Genomic DNA, 14,829 nt, shown 5'->3' with positions numbered 1-14,829 from the left:
GAGGCCATTGGATACTGTGGACCTTCTTTGAGAAATGGGTTTCTGGGGGCATGTCAAAAATGTATTGGGGAGCTGCTAGATCCATCCAATTTCCTAAACATACTTCCAAAGTGAAATGGAAACTTTGACAGTCCTGGAGATGCCATGGTTATTTCCCTTTCCACTGGATCCAATGGGAGGGGATAATTTTAAAAAGAAAGAAAAGGAATTGGTGAGGGACGCAAAGGTAAAAAGCCACCTTTACCTTCTGCTCTAGCCAGAACAAGCCTGGTGGGGCTTTGGGAGTAGCAGTCCCTCCACCACAGGCTTCCCCTACACCCAGCCACCAGAGAATTGCTTTGTAAAACAGACTAGAACAATAGCTAGCAGTACAATCCTATAATATCTACTTGAAAGTCAGTCTTACTTAAGTAAGTGAGACTGCTCAATGCTTATTTTGCAGAGTTTTAGGCAACAGTCTAAGATAGTTTTATTCACCCAGGCTTTTAGACTGCAACCCTATGTTACAACTTAAAGTTGCTACCTAAAACTCAACAAAGTAGGCACCTGGGTACTACTTGGCCCAAGTAGTTGGCCCAAGACATTTGGTGCCTGAGGGCTTGGCATGTAAGAAGGCATCGTTTTCCATTCCACTCTGCATTTGTTGCATGCAGCACTATTCCATTCCGCTGCAGTTCATGTTTTGCTAAAACAACCAGCAGCACGTTATTCACGTTGCTGTCAACTGTGGCAAAATTACATAATCCACGCAATTAATTACGTGAATCACATTTTCATTGTGTTAGTCCACCCATTCATTCCAATGCAAAGGAAACACAATGCATAAGGGGTGGAAGACATAATCAATTACATATTGTTTGCAGACTGAAGGCAAAAACAATGGGGAATACCAATTGTATTCATGGGATTGATTATTTTTTTTATCCTGGAAACAGGACAAATAAGCACTGGCAATTTCCACTCCATTTCTGTTTCATTCTGAATTCTCATATATCCCTGCCTAAGGCAGACAAGAGGTTCCATCCCATTCCATATTTAGCAAAATGGCCTGGCCGTTCAATCTTACTTCAGCATTGCCAATAGGACAATAGTCCTCTGCTGCATCTGAAATGTCCTGCCACTAAAGGTGCAGAAACCCTGTCATCTTTTGTGCCTGACCAACCTAATTTTAATCGTTTCAGGCAAGAGGAACCACCAAGGATTAGATCTTCAACCCATAACCATATGAGAAAGTTATCCAAAGGGAGGAAAACAGACTGTGAGAGACACCACAGTCTCTTAAGAAGAAAGTTAACTACAGTGAAAGTTGGTGCACGCTGGGGACTGGTAGGGCAGAAAGCAGAAAGGCCAGAAGGAAGGGGAGCTAGAGCAAATGGCTGGAGAAGCTAGAGACTATGATAGGGAGAACCAACAACTAACTCTGGTTTTATCCCCATCTTCCCTGCTGAATTCTAAAATGCTGATATAGACTAAGGAGGAAGCTGACAACCAGTGCCATTCTGTAGACTGGTTGTAAAAAGGAGGTAGGCAGGGAGGCTAGTTGGCTAGGGGCAAACTAAGTTGGCAGGGCAAAGTTGCCCTAATGAATCGGTCTCTACTATACAGGGGTATTTTACTGGCTATGTCTCTCTGGCTATGGCTATGGCTATGGCTGGTAGAAGTGTCACTGCCTTCCTACTCCCATCATGGGCTTCCCAGAATAATCCTTCTGACCACTGTGTGAAACAGGATGGTGGAACAGACTGGTGCTTCATTTGATCCAGCAACACTGTTGACATTTACTTATGGAGTATTTTATGTGTGGGAGCATTAGAAGATTTGATTATATTCCAACTATACTTTGGAGCATCACGAGAGGCTCCTGCTGTATGAACCCAGTATCAGAGGAAGAAGCCAACCAACCAAGTGCCTGCAATTCTGGGGAAAGGAGGGGTGTGGCCCTCCAGATGTTGTTGGGACTACAGCTCCCATCATTCCTGGTAAGCACCCAGGGATGGTTACCCACGCTGTGATGGCTAGATGTGAGGCAAAAGACAAAATTAAATGTGACAAGTGTGATAGTATAGCTGCACACTGCAGTAGAAAGTAAAGAAGGAAAATAGGAACCATCATTTTCTGTTGCATATTCATGCACGTAGATATTGTGGTCTTAAAACTAAATGCCTTTTGTTTACTGGGACTAATGAAGTATAACAAAGCTGAATTCTGGTGCATAACAACTTAATTATGTCTCAGGGGTTATCATTTTGAGTAGCTTCAGGAGTGTTTGTGTGCTGTCAAAAATTCACATGCACAGAACACATTCAGTGGAAGCGCTTCAAGGGACGTAAACGGAAATTTTGGTGAAGCAGGTGGAGATAGTTGAGTGCAGGTGTTTTTTTTAAGGGGAAGAAATATAAGCCAAAGTAACACACACACACACACACACACACACACACTCACACACTGCACTAGGAATTTTGCTATGGTGACTCTGAAACCTCTGCCCAGGGGTAGGCTAAATTGCCTTTTTCTCATAGAAAAAGCTAAGAGTCTCTGGCTGTGGTTGGCTTGGCTGTTTATATCTGCAAAGAGGGCCTAGGATTCTAATGTGGCCTCCACACAACGCACCATGTCTGGGATCTACATTGAGGGTAGAGATGGTGTGTCTCCAGCACATGACAGAAGCTGCATAACCAAGATGCACACCTTTGTCAGCAGGGAATTCCATAAGTCAGTGGCTGCCACAGAGAAAGATCTCTCTCCTGGGCCAACATTCCTCACACGTCTGTGGGTAGAAGAACTACCAAGAGGGCTTCCAGCAGTGGAACATCCAAGTGGAATCCCAGACATGATGGTTAGGAGTCAGCATGCATGGGCAGCTGAAGCTCTCTTTCCCTGCTTGCCACATGCCCAAAGGTTGTGAGAATATGACTTAAGTCATCTTCAGGAGAATGCTATAAATTTACCCAGTAGCTTTAAAAGAAGGAAGGTGGCCAGTTATGAACAGGAACCATATGAGAAATCCACAGGAGCTACTGAAATTTATCTACACCTCTCTTCTGGAGTCAATGTATAATAACTTTCATGAACTGGCTGGGCGAAGAGTGGTGGGAGGCACCCGCCAGGGAACCCCCAGAAGAAGGCTCAGAGCCAGGGGATTGGTGGGGAGACACTGAGGAGAGGTCAGAGGCAGAAGACTGGGAGGAGTTTCTGGATGCAACATGGTTTAGTGAGCAGGAAGAACCTGTGACAGGGAGCAGTTCAGGCTGAAGCAGAGGAGGAGGGTTAAGGGACTACAAAAGAATTCCAGGAGTCTTCCTCTCCTGCTGTGACAAACTCCCCTCACCCTGGTCTCTGAGAACTTGCAGAGTAATAAGAACAGCAGAATAGAGGCCAGAGGTGTGCAGGTGCAGTTCGAGATTGCTTAGGAAACTTCTGGGAGAGGAGGAGACTTAGAGAGGGCAGTCATGGCAACGGCTCCATAGGAAGTGTTGATGAGACCACTAGGCTGAGTTGTATGTTCATTTATTTGAGTATACAGTTAACTTCACTGACCACATAGATCTGCTTCCTTTATTGATGCTCTGCGTCTGACTCCAGCCCTGACAATAGCACAACAGAACACTGAAGCCTGGAATAAGTTACAAGTTTCTTTTCAATCCATGCTTCCTCGCTTTCTGACACAGTATGCCAGTTCATTATCACAAGGCTCACCAAAAGGTACTAACCCTTCTACCAACAAGATCGCTGCTATATAAACCCGACACAGAGGCTTCGAAGATTTGTGACACCTTTGGAGCAGCTAAATCAAACTTGTAAATTGCAATGATGAGCTTGAAGCCAGCGTTATGATTTCCCTGTCGCTCTTCCAGTGACATGATTGCCTCATCGCCATGATGGATTGACTGGGTCCTCTTCCCGCAATGCATTTGTATAAATCTATTCCCCCTCCCCCGCTGAGTCTTTTCTGACCCAGAAAGATTATCAGAGAGCAAGCAAGGGCGAAGGAAACTCCAGCCTTTGTTACAGATTGTCACTGTTTGCTAAAAATACTCTAGTAAGAGCCAGTGTCTCATTTCAGAGACAATAAAACAGCACTCCTTCCTCAGGTAACATCCTGCCTGGTGTGAGACTTTAAACAACAGCCGAGTTAATATAGTAAGGCAGAAAACACACAGCTGTGCAGGAAACCTTAAGCTACCAAGATCTAGAAAATAATTCTTTTTTTTTTTAAATGGTGCTCTGGCACGAGCAGGTGCAGAGTCATCTTGGAGGGAGGGAGGGCCAAAGGTTTGGTCACTGTAATGCAGGTCACACCCACATTTAAAGCACATGGCTTTCCCCAAAGAATCCTGGAAAACGTAGTTGACCTCTCACAGAGCTACAATTCTCAGCACCTTTTAAAAAACAAACTGATGCAACCTCAGCCTAACCAATCTCACAGACCCCTCTGGAGGATAAAATGCGAAGAGATAGCTCCATATATGCTGAGCTGAGCTCGTCGGAGAAAGGGTGGGATGCAAACATGACAGTTTATAAGGCCCCCAGTAGGCTACCACCTGAATCTGTCGTCTTGAGCCTTAAGATGAGCACCACAGGCCTCACTCTCTGGATCATCATTAGCAAATATTCAATTGGTAAATATGAGGAACATGGATGCCTTGGTGGTGGTACCACATTTGTGGAACTTTCTCCTCAGGAAGATATAACAAGCCGAAAGGGGATTTTCTCCAAAGTGAATACCAGATTTAAGAAAGGGGTTCCCCCCGCAGAAGTATTGCAGAGAGGGAAAGCTTAAATTTTCCCTCTGTGCTGCCTTGTTAACCACATAGTTTACAAAATCTGCATTTTTTAAATATGAAACCCCACTACCTGTTAGATGTAAAGGCGCTTTTAGAATCACCTGTGATCAAAATTACCAACCCTAGGTTTAGTAATTTATTCATACACACACACACACACACACACACAAATATACATATATATGTGTGTGTGTGTGTGTATAGTCTTGCTCATCTCAGGTCCATCTTGCTGGCTCATCCCATCTCGTTGGCACAAACCAATCCACAAAAATCAAATGTACGTTAAGGAATCTTACGTGATAAAGTGGAACAGTGTTGCTCTCAGCTAAGGAGAAATTCAAGGCATCTTGCTGTCCGGATTCAAGCCGTACATTTATAGAAGAGGTCAACATGGATGGGCTTATGGGATAGTTGGGGCTGCCACTGTTCTTGCCCTTTTTCCTTGACCTGCGACCCGTATCCCGCTTGTTGTCCTTCTGAGTCAATGGCTCTTCCTGGATCACCAATATTTTGTCATCACTCAGGTATCGCAGGAGTGAATTCTCAGAGTCTGTTATGGGGTGAAGGAGAAAAAATGAGGAAGAACAAGCTAAAGAAGGTAGCAAGCTTTGGTTCAATGCTGATGGAAACTCAAACATACTTTTGTGACCAGGAGTGGGGTGGGGATACATAAGGAGAAGCCCCAAGCAGCTTCTTTCTTGATGCCTTTAACGTGACATTTTCAGGGGAAACCACCAGCCACAATGGTTCGCACAACTGCATGTCATTTTTAGACCTGAATGTTTTTTTAAGATGCACAAACACACACACAAAGAGGAAACGAAACACAGCTATTCTATCAGCTCTTCCCAGTCTATTGATCCAAAGAGCCTTCTTTCCCAGAAACAAAAACAATCCTTTTAAAATTACTGTTCTTTGGCACAACAAACCACAGCTCTGTATGGCATGATAACTACAAAATGCACATTCCTTTTGTCCTTTTCCCTGGGGAAATAAACGGAGACGTTGTCTCTTTGTTCTTGCATTTATTACACAGGTCCTCCGAAACCACGTCCAAAAAGTCTACAAAATAGAATCACTGCATAGTTTGAACAGAAGTGAAATTCTGAGGTCAATTTAGAGCGGGAGCAGATAATCTGTGGCCCTCCAGATGTTGCTAACAGTGGGCCCCATCAGTTCCCAGCCAGCATGGTCAATGATCAGGGATGATGGCAGTTCTAGTCCAACAATGTCTGGTGTGTCACAGGTTTCCCAACCCTGATTTAGAGGCTCTTGCTTGGGTGAAATATCTGAGTACTTTCGAAGGAAGCAAATGATCTAGATTAGCAAAGGTCATATGTATAAACCCGTAACCATGTGCATACCCCTAAACTGTCCCAGAAAAACCAGGACATCCCATTTTTTCTGTAAGAGCACAGTGGCCATTCTGGGCACTGCGATCTCGTGCAATTTTGCACTGCGATCTTGCCCCTATAAATCTTGCACTTTTTCAGAGTTGTGATCTCTTGCAGGTCGACTCACAAGGGAGTGTGGCCCCGGAAGATGGCAACCCAGTTTTTCGTTGTGACATGTTAGAGGTATGCATGTGTGCTTATGTGTGTATACACAAACCCCAGAATAATGTTTGTGTAGTTGTAACAGTACTTCCTGCTCTTTACCAGCATGGCTCGTGGTGGGTTTCAGCACTGTAACATTCAGAATCAAGAACGGTTCAAACAAATAAAGTCACAGCAATAGGTTGGGTCCTGAAAATCCACATTTCAAGTGCTTGCACTTGTGCATACACTCACCTCGGCTACCCCTCTTGAACATATTTGGCTCTTTTGATTCTCCTATCCAGCTGTATTCTGTAGGCATAGAAACTGGCCTCAGATCACCTGGGGGAAAAGTGCAAAGGGAAGCCAATCAACATGCTGGAATTCATTAAAAGAAGAATTAGTTAGCACTAGAAAGGCACCGTGCATGTGGAGTTGGCAGGAAAATCTTAGCAATTTGACGCAGTTGACGGTACCTGACTGGTTCTAGTCTCTGGAAGGTAATGGAATTGTAAAATAGCAAGTAGCCAGTGCTTTGCCTGTTCACTCCCCTATTCAGAAAGCAAGGCCTGCGGGGAAAAATAAGTTATCACTTCCTCTGTAGGACAAATATGGTGAATCTGTGGCCTTCCAAGTGGTGTTGCACTCCATCTCCCATCAGCCCCAGTCAGCACAGCCAGTGTTCAGAAATAGCAGCAGTGGTAGTTCAACAACAACTGGAGGGCTGCAGGTTCTCTATTCTATAAAGTGGTATATCCTATATTATCTCTGTTTTGCTTGTTCCTGCGTTCCTTAAAAGCAACATGTAGAGAAAAATAGTGCTTGTCAGGGGTGATAGAAGCTGACTTTAGGCTGAACCTCAATCCAGTTTCATTCACGTCATGTGTTATTCTTTTAATTTTTGAACTAAAAAACCCCTGTTGTTGTTGTTGCTATTACTATTATTATTTGTCCTCGTTTAATTTCAAGAAGAAAACCCAAGGCAGTTCACAGAAAAATAAAAACCAATGGCAGAAAAAAACGATAAAACAAATTATCAAAATACAGTAACCTGCAATTAAAATGCATTGTAAAATAACTACATTAAAACACCCATAGTTAAAATAAATAATAAATAACCACAACAGTTAAACAGCAATCAAAGCAAGGTATTCAAGCAAGGAGATTGATGGAATGCCAATATCCAGTGGGGACTCCTGTATTTAATCAAGTGGAACATTCCACAATTTTGGTGGTAATGGTGAAAAATCCCACCTTTGTGTTACCATGAGCTGATAACCATCAAGCTCTGTTGCAAAACTAACCAGGTTCCATTTGTCAAACTTAATGCTGTTACTGGGCAGTGGAGGGATAGACAGTCTTTTGGGTAACCTGGTCCAGAGTTATTGAGAACTCTGTAAGTAAGCGACAGGATATCGTTCAGCTGCAACAGAAGCCTCACATTACAATAGTCTAACAACGAGGTCACCAATGCACATTTCACAGTGGCCAATTATACTTGTCCTATTCTGTCCTATGCCTAACCATTGGGTTAAGAAACAGGCCAACCTTTCTCTGAAGAATCATGGACTCTCCTCCATTGTGATGCTGGATGCTGTAGAATCATCTCCAAGACTATATTTAAGTTGATTTGAAACAGAGATCTAAAACCGATGTTTTATTCATACAAATCTTTCAAGTGTGCCCTGTCATCACACTGGCTGTGTATTTCAACACTTTTAATTCTCAACCGAGAAACCAAAGGGAAGCTGGAGAAGTGGCAGCATTAAGGGAGAAGCAGTTCTGTAAAACTGGCTATGTGGGATCATATTTCTGACATTGTCAGTGCACATTATCATCAACACATAAAAACCACCCTCAAGTTCATGAGTCAACTCTCATCTGAAACACACAGCTGACTTTTGCACACACACACACACACACACCACCTTAGCAAATGTCAGTCTGGCTCTGGTTTTGTGGCTTGTTCGCTTGAGACACTCGGGTTATTTTCTGAAACATTAGACATTGACCAATCTTCCAGCTCCCAAAATAAACCCAGAGCTGGAGAAAAAAAAAATACTGAACAAAATCAAGAATTTCTTTTCTCTTTTCTTCCACTCCAATAGCTCATTTCCTCAATTTTGTGCTCTCTCTCTCTCTGTGTGTGTGTGTATGTGTAAGGAGAAAGCAACACACACATACACACCAACAAAGATTCAATGCGCAGCTACGCAGATGGATAAATGAAGCTTGCTGTTTACTGATTTGTGACACATATTCACCGATTCTTCCGCCTGCTAAATGAGATGCCATTAATTCAGAATGTCATTACATGCTTTGAAGAGGCCAGGTTGCACCCCACTCCCCGATTACAATCTTGCAGAATATGATGAAAGCAATTAGGTTTTTATTTATCTTGTTGCCTTATTACTATGAACTTTGCAATAATCAGTTATATATTAGAACAGAGAGGCGGCGGCAGCCGAGGGGGGGGGGGGAGAGATGGGGGAAGCACAAGACTCAGAAGCATACCATCTGCATTCCAGAATCTTCATATTACTAAAAGTAAAATGTGGTTTGTGTACTTGGAGCTAGACCATAGCTCAATAGTTGAATGCAGAAGGTCTTAGCTTCAGCCTTTAGCATCTTCAAGGGCCAGGGAAAGACTCCTGGTTGAAACCCTGGCAAGCCCACTGCCAATCTGTGCAGACCATACTCAATTAGATGGACCAATGCTCTGACTCAATATAGGACAGCTTTTTATGGTCCTACCTACCTGCATATAGCTGTGCTTCATTCGTTCCAAAAGATCAACATATCAGCTTTCCCTTTTCAAATATCAAACCCTCTCCCACCTGCTTCCTGCAAGCATTTTAAAGAGAAATGTATATGCCCTTCATACCGTATATGTTAAAAATCCCTATTATCTTAGCAGATAATCTTTGTTCCTGAACTGTGGCATCACATGCCCAGAACTATTGTTTACAAGCCATATGCAAAATTTTCACAAGAGTAGAATTTTCAGAATCGTTATTTGATGGTGATAGTGACAGATGAGTGCTCCCTGGCTCGTAATAGATTCAGGTTTTCTGAGCTTTCTAAGAGGAGTCTAGGGAAAAGTTTGAGTCATTCTAAATAGGTTTTTTTCCTCAGAACCCTAAAACACAAAGCAAATATGGGGAGTTCAACCAAATTTCCTTGCTACTTGAGCAAACCTACTCTTGTTCGTGAGGAGAAAACCTATGCTCAAGAGCAGGACTGGGAAATTCTGGCCCATGTGTTAAATGTGGTCCCTGGTCTTCCCTTTCTGGCCCTTGGGGCTCTCCCAAAGCCAAGCCTCCTTCTCAGGCCACACCCTTCACTGGTCTTACTTCACATTATCCAGTTCTTTTGCCTGATGGGAATGTATCCTTGAACTGTAATGATGCCTCTTGCTTGGATGGAGAAATGCAAGTGTAGAAACGTCTTGTTGTGCATGGCTGGACCATAGCCTTCTAGAATCACATCTGCTGCCCCACCCACTACTACACATCCATTGAGCCCACCCTATCACTGGTTCCCCACACCCCTTTGCAAAGGTAACTTTGCTTGAGAGAAGGATGAGAAGTGCTGGAGAGATCTACCAGCAACTATTAGCCACAAATAGCTAAATAGGACTTCCAGGTTCAGAAGCAGTATGTCATGGAATACTAATTGTCGGCAGTGACACACCAGGGAAGAGTGCTGTTGCCTTCCTGGGGAAGTGCCATAGCTCAGCTTTGCACACAGATGGTCCCAGGTTAAATCCCTCGCATCTCCAGGTAGGGCTGAAAGATCTGCTGCCAGTCAGTGTAGACAGTACTAAGCTAGATGAACCAGAGGTCTGACGCAACATGGGACAACTTCTTATGTTCCTGCCTGCTTGTGTTCTTGCTAGAAGAACATGGGAGACAGGGATGGATCAATTTATTTATGGTCGATCCACATTTTGCCTGTGTTCACTCATAATTCAGTCCTGTCCTGTTTACATCCCAATCAACGGATTAGTTCTGGAGGTGCAGATCAGGACAGTTTGCACTGGGGTGCATAGAAACTGAAGTGACCAACCTTCCCTAGGAAGAAGTAGGATGATGTACAGGATGGACCTTTGGAGTGCACTTATGAAGATGGATGCATAAATCAACTGAAAGAGAGAGACTAGGGTTGATGTCCAATGTAAATCATACTCTCTGAAATCAATGGACATAACCTCTTCATTCATTCCATTGGGTCTATTCTGAGCTGAGCTTAGTTGGACACAACCCCAACCATGCACCTGCTCACCAGCAACTTTCTTCACAAGCTCTAGCACAAATGCAATTTGTCTATACCTGAAATAGCCTCCAACTTCATCTATACTTTTGCTAGCACTTTTGTTACTGAATTTAAAAATCAAGTTGGGAGGGGAGTGGGGAGGATCGGCTCATGGATCTGCCAAAATAAACAAATGAAATAGAAATATCAGCTCAGAGAATGACATCATCTGCAATAGGCTGTTTCCTACAAAGCAATATTTCATCAATTACATACTTCCTTTTCCTTTCTTCTCCAACCACCTTTGCTTTGTTATTGTCTCAAGTTACCCTATCTGCATCCCAGGAGACTGCAGGTTGTTTACAGCAACCTCTCTCTCTCTCAATCACTCTCTCTCCTGCTCTGAGCTACCTGTCTGCAAAGCACCTTTGTGTGGCACAATATATTAGAATGACAGGAGAGAAACTCTTAATTTGGCAGAACATAAAACACAGCTCTGCACCTTTTCCCCTTGTGGGCCTAGGTCACCCCATGTTCCCATAGCCCAACAGCTATGCCAAAAGTGTTCAAGATGGGCGTAAAAACACTCAGGGTCAAGTGTTAAAATTAGGACTGAACAAATAGACACTTTGTTTGCAACTTTGGGGCGAATCCATCTCATTTCAGGGATGTAGCAAATTTCAAAAATGGGGCTGTAAAGCTCACCTTTGTTCTTCTAGGCTCTTCCTAGGCTTATGGCTGCTTTGTTTATTTTTTCAAAATACCTCCAATGATGCTACAGCTTGACATTGTTTCACTCTGAGTGGCATTCTGGGGCAAAAAAAATATGGTAGCTTCTGTAAATTTTGCCCCAACACTGAAATCTGAAAATGGGGAGGCAGTTTTTCTCTGCTCCAAAATTTGGGCAAAATTTGTTGGTATTATTATTATTATTATTATTATTATGGAAAGGGTCCTACTACTGCTAATTATAATTATATCCCACCTTTCCTTCAAGGACCCCAAGGAGACATATGTGGTACTCCCTTTCTCCATTTTATCCTCACACCAACTGTCTGGTGAGGCTGAGATATAATAACTGCATCAAGGACATGCAGTGAGCTTCTTGGTTGAGTAGGGTTTTGAACCCTGGTTTCCAACAACCTAGTCCCTCATTCTAACCATTACACTACACTGGTTCCCACTTGAGAAGTTATGGACCCAGCACTGGGGAAACCCAGCCAGATGGACGGGGGGGGGGGGGGGGAGAGGAGGAGGAGGAGGAGGAGGAGGAGGAGGAGGAGGAGGAGGAGGAAGTGAGAACTGGACCAAAGAAGGCTGATCGCCAAAGAATTGATGCTTTTGAATTATGGTGCTGGAGGAGACTCTTGAGAGTCCCATGGACTGCAAGAAGATCAAACCTCTCCATTCTGAAGGAAATCAGCCCTGAGTGCTCACTGGAAGGACAGATCCTGAAGCTGAGGCTCCAATACTTTGGCCACCTCATGAGAAGAGAAGACTCCCTGGAAAAGACCCTGGTGTTAGGAAAGATGGAGGGCACAAGGAGAAGATGACAACAGAGGGTGAGATGGTTGGGCAGTGTTCTCGAAGCTACCAACATGAGTTTGACCAAACTGTTGGAGGCAGTGGAAGACAGGAGTGGGAATGGCTCCATCTGAGAGAGATTTTCTGCAGGCATTGGCTTTTCCACCTGCCTTGCCCAACCCTCCAGCCCTCTTTGGGAGCCTTTTCCAGACCATGACTTTGAGATCAGCAGAAGCAGCTGGGAAGAAAGGAGTTCAGGGATATTTCTGAAAATTAATTTTATAAGTTGTGTGTCCTTGTTTCTTAATTTGATCCTTTTACATGGTTTTGTATGCTTTGTGGTATTTTATGCATTGTGATTTGCTGTTATTTTTATTGATTGTAGATTAGTAATTCTTTATTGTAATTGATAAGTGTAAACTGTTTAATTATTATTTGCTGATGTTTAATTTTACTGTTTACTATTGGATTCTAACGGATTCTAATTCGTTCTGCCCGGACACTGAGGTCCAGCTCCGAGGGCCTCCTGGCGGTTCCCTCATTGCGAGAAGTAAAGCTACAGGGAACCAGGCAGAGGGCCTTCTCGGTAGTGGCGCCCGCCCTGTGGAATGCCCTCCCAGCAGATGTCAAAGCGATAAATAACTACCTGACATTCAGAAGACATCTTAAGGCAGCCCTGTTCAGGGAAGTTTTTAATCTGTGATATTTTATTGTATTTTCTGTTTCTATGGAAGCCGCCCAGAGTGGCTGGGGAAACCCAGCCAGATGGGCGGGGTACAAATAATAAATTATTATTATTATTATTATTATTATTATTATAACGGATTATTGAATATTGCTTTATTTGATATTAGTTGTTTATTGTGACTTTTATATTGGATCAGATTGTTACTATTAATGTATTATTATTATTATTATTATTATTATTATTATTATTAGTGTTGGAAGCCATCATCATTATTATTAGTGTTGGGCAACCCAGCCAAATGTGCAGGGAATAATAATAATAATAATAATAATAATAATAATAATAATAATTACATTTCTATACTGCCCTTCATCCAGGACAAGAGGTGGTTTACAATATAAAAACACAAAAAATGCACATCATAGTAACAAACAAACCACCCCCACCCCACATTTAAAATGCCATAAATTGTTTAATTAGCCAATGGCCTGAGAGAAGATGAATGTTTTTGCCTGGTGCTTAAAGATATGGTATCCAAACCAATGTGAAATTGACTGTCATGACACTTCCTCCTTGGCCTTCAGACCCTAGAGATGTCCACTCTCCAAATCTTCCCTGCCAGTAGGTCACAGCTCCCATTTCCTGAGGTCTATGTGAAGATTTCATCCTGACCTAATTCCCTGCTGAAACTTATTCACTTACACAACATCCTATTGCCATTAGAACATCCATGAACACTCTATGCTGTTATGGAAGCTCAAGCAATGACTGCATGTTGTTTACCAAAAGTTTTCGGGCATGAAGGTGCCTATGAAACATTATTAAAACGATGTGGTTGGGCTGCAGCAGAAACACGTTGCATTAATGTTATAGGTGAAATGACCTTGCAATTTTTAAGAACGCAGCTTTCATCTGCTAATATGTTTTTTCCTTCAAAGAGATGCCGCAGACCAAATGTGAAGATCAGAAGAAAATCCAAACGCTACTGGAACCCAGCTCTAGTATAATGTAGCTGGTGTCTTAGCTAGAAGCCATTGTTCACTCAGACTTTATGAAAGCAAGCCAAATCCACCTTATTGGCTCACTTTTTCTTTTTTTTAAAGGCAAAGCCATTCCATCTTCGCTTTGATCCTACTATTAAGGCAAAATGCCAACGAGATTTTTGTGGCTCAGGGAAAAAGCAGAGAATGAAGATGGTAGTTGTATTAAGTCCTACTTAAGTTCTGCTCTCCAGTGTCAATCGAATAACACACCTCAGCCAAGTGCTGATTTGTACGCAGTAAGGAGAGAAAATCACCCACATGTAATAAAACTCCTTTAAGGATTCATATCTCCCTCCAGTTAGGGTTCCCAGCAGCAAAACTTTTAATTCCTTATCTTTTACACCTCCTCAACTGTTCCAAACCCAGCTCTGTGCTTCAAGGGCTCCTCCTAAGTTGTGGCCGTGACCCTGGAATTCAGCAGCAACCAGAGCATTGGATCTGCAAGCACTTCCCCCAAATGTTTTGTATATTGTATTGTATTGTATTGCATTGTTTTTGTATGTTTGCATTGTTGTATGTTTTTTTCAACAATAAACGCTTTTATAAGTTTCCCCCAACATATGCAGTTTTATGTACATTTTTTGCTTGGAGAATTGCATGACAAAATTAGGAAAAAGCGCGACTGCATTTTGATCTGCATATTGTTTTGGGAAGAGCAAATTAGGTAGGTTCTCATTAAAATGCGAACTGAATCGAATTTCTCCCTAATACCTAGGTATGTGATAACTTCTGTGTGTTTCCACATCTGCACAAAACCTCCTCCTTTCCATCTTAAGAAGGCAGGAGCTTTTCATGTTGTCAGCGATACAATTCCTCTCAACAATCCTCTTTCTGTTGTTTTTTGTTTGTTTGTTTCATTAAGCATTCAGCCTTCAGAAGAGTTCTGGAGAATTCAACAGCTTGGCCACCACTTTTTGATGTACCGTATTTTTCGCCCTATAGGACGCACCGTCCCATAAGGCGCACCTAGTTTTTAGGGGGGGAAATAAAGGGGGGGAAAT

At 42.8% G+C, this 14,829-nt stretch overlaps 1 protein-coding gene across 4 annotated transcripts in view; it reads right to left on the bottom strand.

Annotated features, from left to right (window-relative positions):
* Positions 1-14,829, bottom strand: part of LOC310669448 (connector enhancer of kinase suppressor of ras 2-like) — a 314,320-nt gene that overhangs the window by 88,964 nt on the left and 210,527 nt on the right. For all 4 annotated transcript variants that reach the window (XM_083423485.1, XM_083423484.1, XM_083423487.1 and 1 more), the window contains 2 exons: positions 6,575-6,661; positions 5,081-5,334 (listed from right to left, as the gene is read on the bottom strand). In XM_083423485.1, coding sequence (XP_083279611.1) covers positions 5,081-5,334; positions 6,575-6,661 — 341 coding nt within the window. The remainder of the gene's footprint in view (positions 1-5,080; positions 5,335-6,574; positions 6,662-14,829) is intronic.

Source organism: Podarcis tiliguerta (genome assembly GCF_965153285.1).
Source record: "Podarcis tiliguerta genome assembly, chromosome: Z".
Taxonomy (NCBI): domain Eukaryota; kingdom Metazoa; phylum Chordata; class Lepidosauria; order Squamata; family Lacertidae; genus Podarcis; species Podarcis tiliguerta.
Note: the sequence above shows the minus strand (reverse complement) of the source record. Positions and strands in the feature narration are given on the sequence as shown.